This window comes from Perca fluviatilis, chromosome 1 (assembly GCF_010015445.1).
Source record: "Perca fluviatilis chromosome 1, GENO_Pfluv_1.0, whole genome shotgun sequence".
Taxonomy (NCBI): Eukaryota; Metazoa; Chordata; class Actinopteri; order Perciformes; family Percidae; genus Perca; species Perca fluviatilis.
The window spans coordinates 5,057,088-5,067,284 of NC_053112.1; the positions used below are offsets into that span (position 1 = coordinate 5,057,088).

At 49.8% G+C, this 10,197-nt stretch overlaps 1 protein-coding gene across 1 annotated transcript in view; it reads right to left on the reverse strand.

The window, feature by feature from the left end:
• Positions 1-9,103, reverse strand: part of LOC120563200 (atlastin-2-like) — a 28,585-nt gene extending 19,482 nt beyond the window's left edge. Inside the window, exon 1 of the mRNA XM_039807374.1 lies at positions 9,002-9,103. Coding sequence (XP_039663308.1) covers positions 9,002-9,074 — 73 coding nt within the window. The 5' untranslated portion in view covers positions 9,075-9,103. The remainder of the gene's footprint in view (positions 1-9,001) is intronic.
• Positions 9,104-10,197: the final 1,094 nt, after the last annotated feature.

Sequence of the window (10,197 nt, forward strand, 5' to 3'; positions counted from 1 at the left end):
CTCTTTTATATAGACCTTAGTGGTCCCCTAATACTGTATCTGAAGTCTCTTTTATATAGACCTTAGTGGTCCCCTAATACTGTATCTGAACTCTCTTTTATATAGACCTTAGTGGTCCCCTAATACTGTATCTGAAGTCTCTTTTATATAGACCTTAGTGGTCCCCTAATACTGTATCTGAAGTCTCTTTTATATAGACCTTAGTGGTCCCCTAATACTGTATCTGAAGTCTCTTTTATATAGACCTTAGTGGTCCCCTAATACTGTATCTGAAGTCTCTTTCCCAAAATTCAGCCTTAGGATGTGCCATTTCTGTGTCTGTAGCTATTGAGGAGGAGAGAGGGGGGGGCAAGGTGGAGGGTGGGGGCAAGGTGGAGGGTGGGGGGCAAGGTGGAGGGTGGGGGGCCTTGACCAACTGCCACTTTGCTCGTTTGAAAGCCATGATGTTCTCTCTCTCTCTCATGGGGGGCAAATTCTCTGGGCGGGCAAAGCAGAGAAAGGGGAGGTAATCGCGCGTGTGTGTGTGTGTGTGTGTGTGTGTGTGTGTGTGTGTGTGTGTGTGTGTGTGTGTGTGTGTGTGTGTGTGTGTGTGTGTGTGTGTGTGTGCGCTGTTAGAAAACAAGCAGAAACAATCACTGCGCTCTCTCTCCTGAAATATGAACTTCTGCCATCAGGGAGAAGAGTCTGTGTGCCGAGATGTAAAACAAACAGACTAGAAGTTATCGTTTATTTCAACGTCCTTCAAGCTGCTGAACTCCCCAAATAGTAAAGCTCAGCACAAAGCTAAATGCAATAATACACCGGCACTTCTAGCACTTTGATTACTACAGTTACTACTTAAGAGGTCGTGTTGTGGTCATGTCCTAGGACGCTTCATTGATCTTATCTTTATATTTTTAGGTTATGTTGATTTTGGACTGTGTTTTCGGTGACACGTTTGTGTTGTGAAGCAACAGATTGTGTTGTTATGTCCGAGACCAACTTCCCTTGACCTTTGGTAAACAAAATGCAATACATTTTCTGAGAAATCCAATCCCCTAAGGGGCCTTCTTCTAACAAATATACATCACTGACGCCTGGAGCGTGTGATAGAAACACTGAAGACAGTCACAAGAGACGAGCCGTTGTCTTCTACAACGTTGCGGCTACGTGGAAGGGTTTGATCACGCGGAGTATGAAAATAAAAGACTGCCGGAGCTTTCCACATCGCTGTACATCATTTTAAAAATAAATCCCCGTTTTGAAAGAGGCGCTCGGCATCAGAGAGGACGCGGCGCCCTTCCTTCTCCCCGCAGGGCTCAATAAACTCCGATGCTCAGAAGAGACGGCGAGCTACACGGGCGCTGAGCCACGAGGAAGGCCGCGTGTGTGTCTCTGCGTGTGTGTGTCAGTGTGTGTGTGTGTGTGTGTGTGTGTGTGCGCGTGTCTCAATGCGTGCGTGTGTGGCTGTGCGTGTGTGTGTCAGTGTGTGTGGCTGTGTGTGTGTCTGCATGTGTGTCAATGCGTGTCTGTGCATGTGTGTGTGCGCACGTCTGCGTGTCTGTGCGCGCGTGTGTGTGTGTGTGTGTGTGTGCGTGCGTGGCTGTGCATGTGTGTGTCAGTGTGTGTGGCTGTGTGTGTCTGCATGTGTGTCAATGCGTGTGTCTGTGCATATCTGCGTGTCTGTGCGCATGTGTGTGCGTGCGTGTCTGTGCGTGCGCATCAGTGCGTGTGTGTGTGTGTGCTTGTCTCTGCGCGCGTGTGTGTGAGTCAATGCGTGTGTGTGTGTCTGTGCGTGCTTGTGTGTGCGCGTGTGCTTGTCTCTGCGCGTGTGTGTGTGTCAGTGCGTGTGTGTGTGTGTGTGCCTTTGTGCGCGCTGCGGTTTGTCTCTGCGTGCGCGTGTGTGTCAGTGCGTGTGTGTGCTTGTCTCTGCGTGTGTGTGTGTGTGCGCGTGTCTCTGCGCGTGTGTGTGTGTGTCTGTGCGCGTGTGTCTCTGCGTGTGTGTGTGTGTGTGCGTGCGTGCGTGTCTCTGCGCGTGTGTGTGTGTGTGTCTGTGCGCGTGTGTCTCTGTGTGTGTGTGTCAGTGATCAATAAACTCTGATGCTCAGAAGCGACAGCGAGTGGAGTTCAGCTTCACAGGCGCTGAGCCACGAGGAAGGCCGCCTGCTATTATGGGATGGAAGAGCTGGCTGGGGAGGTTTACAGTAAATAGACCGAGCCCAAACCAGCCAGTCTTGTCCAACAGCTCTCCTTCTACGGCAGCGCTCGCTGATGTGCAGCCAGCGGGAGGTTTCAGGGAGACGCATAGTTCACTCTTCATCTGGCCGGCCGGAGCAAAAGGTTTTATCATCTTAAGCTCAATGGTCTGAAACAAAGTTGGTGTTTTTTTTTTGCTTATTGCGATGTCATTTCCTGGAGTAGAGCTGCACGGTATTTAGTTTCATCGTCTACATCGCGATGTGCGGATACATCGCAGGACGTTGCGATGTTGACCCCAAAACTTTTTTGCTGCTCGATAGAAAAGTAAACTTTCACCGTTCTCCTTTTACATGATTGTTACCGGAAGAGCCTTCCCTTTAAAAAAAAAAAAAAAAAAAAAAGGTCCCATGGCATGAAAATGTCACTTTATGAGGTTTTTTAACATTAATATGCGTCCCCCCAGCCTGCCTATGGCCCCCCCAGTGGCTAGAAATGGTGATAGGTGTAAACAGAGCCCTGGGTATCCTGCTCTGCCTTTGAGAAAATGAAAACTCAGATGGACCAATCAGGACTCTTCTCCTTATGAGGTCATAAGGAGCAAGGTTACCTCTCCTTTCTCTGCTTTGCCCGCCCAGAGAATTTGCCCCCCCCCCATGAGAGAGAGAGACATCATGGCTTTCAAACGAGCAAAGTGGCAGTTGGTCAAGGCCACACCTCCACCCTCCACCTTGCCCCCCCCTCTCTCCTCCTCAATATCTACGGACACAGAAATAGCACATCCTAAGGCTGAATTTTGGGAAAGAGACTTCAGATACAGTATTAGGGGACCACTAAGGTCTATATAAAAGAGACTTCAGATACAGTATTAGGGGACCACTAAGGTCTATATAAAAGAGACTTCAGATACAGTATTAGGGGACCACTAAGGTCTATATAAAAGAGACTTCAGATACAGTATTAGGGGACCACTAAGGTCTATATAAAAGAGACTTCAGATACAGTATTAGGGGACCACTAAGGTCTATATAAAAGACTTCAGATACAGTATTAGGGGACCACTAAGGTCTATATAAAAGAGACTTCAGATACAGTATTAGGGGACCACTAAGGTCTATATAAAAGAGACTTCAGATACAGTATTAGGGGACCACTAAGGTCTATATAAAAGACTTCAGATACAGTATTAGGGGACCACTAAGGTCTATATAAAAGAGACTTCAGATACAGTATTAGGGGACCACTAAGGTCTATATAAAAGACTTCAGATACAGTATTCATTCTTCCCGCAGCGGAAAGCTGAGGCCTCAGTCTGTCAAGTCATTACGTTGTTCGCTCGCAATGTCGTCATTGCGTTGCAAAACTCCAAGCCGACCGTTTTTTTATTGCAGATGAAACTAGCCGAACTAAAATGTTCAGAGTTGTATATAGGCCATAGTGGTCCCCTAATGCTCTGGCTTTAAGAGGACCAGTGATCCGGTAAATGCACTGTCCACAATGTCCTCTCTGTGCAGAACATGAGCTGCCTGAGGAAAAATACAATGATCTCTCAAATGTGGATCAGTGTTTCCCCAAAAAGTCCCAAGATGACATCCTCAAATGTCTTGTTTTTGTCCACAACTCAGAAGATATTTCAGTTTCCTGTAGCCTGAAGAGGACGGGCTCGGTTCTGGACCTTCAGGCCCAACAAGCCTCAGTGAGTTTTCCCACGTTAGTTCATTAAAAAAGGTAAGCGATGCTGCACAAAAGGTTGTTGATATTTGAACTCAACTGCCAAACAAATGCAAATCACAGACTCAATCAACTACCCTGGCCGCGAAATTACAAGTCGCCCTATGGCCACGCCAAGACCCGCCCTACGAAGCAGCTCGATTGGTTGGGGTTAGGCATTTGACCTCGAGTGGTTAAGGTTAGGATTAGCCGATTGGTCAAGGGGATAGGACCTGAAGTCCTGAACCAATAGGGTTACGTTACCTCGCGGTCTCATGGACGCCTGGCCATAGTGGGATTCGTAATATCGCACCCTGGCCGGCACATTCACATGCTGCCCCCCCCACTACCGTTAACAATCGCTGCCTGTTGCCGATTGGCTGAGATAGTGTTTCGTGGCTTGTGCATTCTCCTTTTCTCTTTGTTTTCCATTTACACAGCCAGTCTTCAGCGTGATTTATGGTCCTGTGGAGGCTCCACGCTGAGCTTCCTCCGTAGCATACGTAAGAGGCCTAGAGTTTACACTGGGGTGTGTGTGTGTGTGTGTGTGTGTGTGTGTGTGTGTGTGTGTGTGTGTGTGTGTGTGTGTGTGTGTGTGATATCATCTTCAGAGTGAGTAGTGGCTCTAGAGTCAGCGTATAATTTAACTACCTATATTATTAGATTTAGCGAAGAAGTATAAAAATCACGCTTTAGGGTCATGTAGAGTTGTGTATTAACACCAGATTTATTTTACAGCGCACATGAAATAGAGACCTAGGAGATATTCCCTGAATTTGCCCAAAAAAAAAAAAAAAAAAAAAAACATGACTAACATGACTTACTACACCTTTAATACAACACGCTACAGAAGTGAATAAGCACATTGTGGCCGAGCTGGCCACCGGATTCCTGCGAAGACATTTTTCTAAAACTTCCTCATAACAGAGATCTCCACTCTGATCCAGTCACAGCTCTCAGTCAGCCAGCCACGGTGTCCTTACGGTCACATGCTGCTCACATGTCTGCAGGATGCATTACATACGGTCTGGGTTAACCACATTCACAACACGCAGACACACTCTGACCTCCCGACCTCTGGGACCTCGGTCACACTCCAGGAGACACTTAAACGTACCTGCACCTGCCACGTTGGCTGTCAGCCAATGAGAAGTCAGGGATTAATTAGTTGTTTTTGACGACTGATTTGAGCTCTAAAAAAAAAAAATACAATGCGGCGAGACATTAATCTGGGGGTGTGAAGAGGTCGGCCAAAAACAAGCAAGCGACAAAAAAAGATGAGGAATATTCAAAATACAAAACTTTAAATACGAGGGTGGACAGTTTGCGACAACGGCGAGGTCTGTGATTGGCTGATTTACAACAGAAGTACAGAACAAATGGCCTGTGTGTGTGTGTGTGTGTGTGTGTGTGTGTGTGTGTGTGTGTGTGTGTGTCGGGGAAAGGGAAGTTAAATCCTTTTGTAATCGGGACTAAAAACTTAGAAGCAATGAAGGACCACGAGTCATCTGAAAAAGCCCCCTATACTCCACACCATCAGTTAACTGCTCTTCTGCTGCAGTAAAGACGTCCATGAGAGAAAACCAAAGAAAAACACAACTTGCTGGTTAAAAAGTGTGCGTAGCAGGAGGATTTTAAAATCTTGGAGAGCTAAAAACTTCCAAAAATGTGATTTTGGAATAAGAGGATAACAGCACTAGTGCATTTCTGTAAGTCACATGACACGCGGCTCAGTTTTTCTTGCCCCACTTTTTGGTCTCGGCGCACAGCTTTCTGCAGCTGAAACGACACAAGCAGCTCCCGTTTACTGGTCACCCATTCATAAAGTCCACTAACCCGGGTCAGACCGGACCAAAAGGTTGGGACTAGTTCATCACCCATTCATAAAGTCCACTAACCCGGGTCAGACCGGACCAAAAGGTTGGGACTAGTTCATCACCCATTCATAAAGTCCACTAACCCGGGTCAGACCGGACCAAAAGGTTGGGACTAGTTCATCACCCATTCATAAAGTCCACTAACCCGGGTCAGACCGGACCAAAAGGTTGGGACTAGTTCATCACCCATTCATAAAGTCCACTAACCCGGGTCAGACCGGACCAAAAGGTTGGGACTAGTTCATCACCCATTCATAAAGTCGACTAACCCGGGTCGAACCGGACCAAAAGGTTGGGACTAGTTCATCACCCATTCATAAAGTCGACTAACCCGGGTCGAACCGGACCAAAAGGTTGGGACTAGTTCATCACCCATTCATAAAGTCCACTAACCCGGGTCAGACCGGACCAAAAGGTTGGGACTAGTTCATCATCACCCATTCATAAAGTCCACTAACCCGGGTCAGACCGGACCAAAAGGTTGGGACTAGTTCATCATCACCCATTCATAAAGTCCACTAACCCGGGTCAGAACCGGACCAAAAGGTTGGGACTAGTTCATCATCACCCATTCATAAAGTCCACTAACCCGGGTCAGACCGGACCAAAAGGTTGGGACTAGTTCATCATCACCCATTCATAAAGTCCACTAACCCGGGTCAGACCGGACCAAAAGGTTGGGACTAGTTCATCACCCATTCATAAAGTCCACTAACCCGGGTCAGACCGGACCAAAAGGTTGGGACTAGTTCATCACCCATTCATAAAGTCCACTAACCGGGTCAGACCCGGACCAAAAGGTTGGGACTAGTTCATCATCACCCATACATAAAGTCCACCAACCCGGTCAGACCGGACCAAAAGGTTGGGACTAGTTCATCACCCATTCATAAAGTCCACTAACCCGGGTCAGACCGGACCAAAAGGTTGGGACTAGTTCATCACCCATTCATAAAGTCCACTAACCCGGGTCAGACCGGACCAAAAGGTTGGGACTAGTTCATCATCACCCATACATAAAGTCCACTAACCCGGGTCAGACCGGACCAAAAGGTTGGGACTAGTTCATCACCCATACATAAAGTCCACTAACCCGGGTCAGACCGGACCAAAAGGTTGGGACTAGTTCATCACCCATTCATAAAGTCCACTAACCCGGGTCAGACCGGACCAAAAGGTTGGGACTAGTTCATCTTTTTCAGAGCCCAGAAGTTCTGTATTGCTGTCTGGGTGTAAAGCGCATATATTGGAAATGGTTAGTAATGCAGCCTTTAACTGGTAGATTTGGTTTCATTTGGGCATTTGGCGTTTCCCCCCTCTCATTCCCCCTGCTCTGGCGTTTCCCTCTCATTCCCCCTGCTCTGGCGTTTCTTCCCCTGCTCTGGCATTTCACCTGCTCTGGCGTTTTCCCCCTCTCATTCCCCCTGCTCTGGCGTTTTCCCCCCTCTCATTCCCCCTGCTCTGGCATTTCACCTGCTTTCCTTCCCCCTCTCATTCCCCTGCTCCGGCATTCTCATTCCCCCTGCTCTGGTGTTTCCCCTCTCATTCCCCCTGCTCTGGCATTTCCCCTGCTCTGGTGTTTCCCTCCCCATTCCCCCTGCTCTGGTGTTTCCTCCTCTTCATTCCCCTGCTCCTGTCCCCTGCTTTGGTGTTCCCCCTCCTCATTCCCCTGCGTTTCCCCCCCTGCTCTGGTGTTTCCTCCTCTCATTCCCCCCTGTTTCATGCCTCACCTGCTCTGGTGTTCCCCCTGCTCTCTGGGTTCCTCCTGTCATTCCCCCTGCTCTGGCGTTTCTCCGCCTGCTCTGGTGTTCCCCCTGCTCTGGTGTTTCCTCCTCTCATTCCCCCTGCTCTGGTGTTTCCTCCTCTCATCCCCCTGCTGCGTTCGCCTCTCATTCCCCCTGCTCTGGCATTTCCCCTCTCATTCCCCCTGCTCTGGTGTTTCCCCTCTCATTCCCCTCGCGAGCGTTTGCCCTCTCATTCCCCCTGCGCCGCTTTTCCCTCTCATCCCCCTGCTCAGGCGTTGTCCCCCTCTCATTTCCCCCTGCTCAGGCGGTGTCCCCTCCTCATTCCCCCCTGCTCTGGGGCTTCCCTCCTCTCATTCCCCTGCCTGCTGTTGCGTCCCCTCTCATTCCCCTGTCTGCTCGGCGTTGTCCCCCTCCATTCCCCCTGCTCCGGTGTTCCCCCTCTCATTCCCCCTGCTCTGGTGTTTCCCCCCTCCCATTCCCCCTGCTCTGGAGTTCCTCCTCCTCATCTCTCCCCCTGCTCAGGCGTTGTCCCCCCCTCATTCCCCCCCGCTCAGGCGTTGTCCCCCTCTCATTCCCCTGCTCTGGCGTTTCTCCCTTCTCATTCCCCTTGCCGGGCGTTTCCCCTCTCATCCCCCTGCTCAGGCGTTGTCCCCCTCTCATTCCCCCTGCTCAGGCGTTGTCCCCCTCTCATTCCCCCTGCTCTGGAGTTTCTATGCCTCGGACTGATAAACTCAACACAAACATAATCCCATTGTTTTCACTCAAAATAGAAAGTTTAACTCAACCAAGACTCAGATCTAACCATAAAGCCTCCTTTTCCTATATCATATTTATCACACAGCTAATTTTTGTAAAAGATCTGAATACTTCTTCCACCGCTGATAATAAAAAAATAAAAAGGAAGATTTCTCGGTTTGTTTTTTTACATGAACTGTGTGTATTTACAAGTATCAAGTCGAAAAGGAACCGATTCTGGAGAAAATACATGAAAATGAAAGAAGCAAACACTCGGTCCGCCCATGACTACCGTTGCCGTTAGCTTACTGACGCAAACTGACGTTTATCAGCCGTTAGAACCAATGGAACAATGACGACTTAGCTCGAAGAGGCTAGCAGCTCCGTTAGCTAGTCCGCTAACAACAAACACACATTCGGCTGAAGGTGACGACACTAGCAGCTGCTCCAGTTCAACACACCGAGCACACCGGGGGGGGGTAACGTTTAACCGTGGTCGGTTTAAAAAATAAACACCCCCCGGCTGTCACTGTCACCGTGTTTTCAGGAATATTTAAACCGCGCGGAGACGCGTAGGGAAGCGAAGCGGCAGGGGACGCGATTATTCGGCGGAGCGGAGCGTTTCATTACCGCCTTTTAACAAACACACTGACACACATAACACGGATGTACGTTTGGGGGCCACGTATACGGGAACCCCCCGCTGTAAGCTGTCGTTGCGGTTACATGGTTTTATCTCTGCTGTGTGGGTTTAATTACCTTGTGTGAAGAAGCTGTTTTTATGATTCCGCTGCTTGAGCCCGCTCTCCACCGCCGCCGCCGCCGCCGCCATCTTTCTTGACCTGCAGAGAGACTGGACTGACGTCACAGAACTGGAAGCCGCTGTGGTGTCCGCGAGGTCCTAAAGTACTGAGCCGAAGCCCCGCCCCACCCGTTTATTTATTTTCATACATTTTTCCCCCTCATATTAACATTCAGTAGAAACACCATGGGGGGAGCACATCACACAGCAGGGAAGAGAAAATAAGATAGAGTGTGTGTGTGTGTGTGTGTGTGTGTGTGTGTGTGTGTGTGTGTGTGTGTGTGTGTGTGTGTGTGTGTGTGTGTGTGTGTGTGTGTGTGTGTGTGTGTTTGTTTCTGTGGGTGTGTGTGTGTGTGTGTGTGTGTGTGTCTGCGTGTTTCTGAGTGTGTGTGTGTGTGTGTGTGCGTGCGTGTGTGCGTGTCTGTGTGTGTGTGTTTGTGTCTGTGGGTGTGAATGTGAGTGTATGCATGCGTGTTTCTGTGTTGTGTGTGTGTGTGTGTGTGTGTGTGTGTGTGTGTGTGTGTGTGTGTGTGTGTGTGTGTGTGTGTGTGTGTGCGTGTGGCTGGTTTCCTCTGGGTTGTGTTGCGTGTCACATGATGCCCTCTGCAGCTGTTTCCATCAGATAACATCAGTCTTCACCCAGATGGCAGATAATGTGAGCTGCAGACATTTGCAACTGAACAAAAACCTTAAACTGTCACACTTTTACACTTTCATTGTTGAAGCAGGCCTGTGAGTTTTGTCTCCAGCTGGGTGGCTGGGCTGCTGGGTGGCTGCTGGGTGGCTGCTGGGTGGCTACTGGGTGGCTACTTGGTGGCTGCTGGGTGGCTGCTGGGTGGCTGGGCTGCTGGGTGGCTGCTGGGTGGCTGGGCTGCTGGGTGGCTGCTGGGTGGCTACTGGGTGGCTGCTGGGTGGCTGCTGGGTGGCTGGGCTGCTGGGTGGCTGCTGGGCTGCTGGGCTGCTGGGTGGCTACTGGGTGGCTACTGGGTGGCTACTGATTGGCTGCTGGGTGGCTGCTGGGTGGCTGCTGGGTGGCTACTGGGTGGCTACTGGGTGGCTGCTGGGTGGCTACTGGGTGGCTACTGCTGGGCTGCTGGGTGGCTGCTGGGTGGCTACTGGGTGGCTACGCTGGGTGGCTGCTGGGTGGCTACTG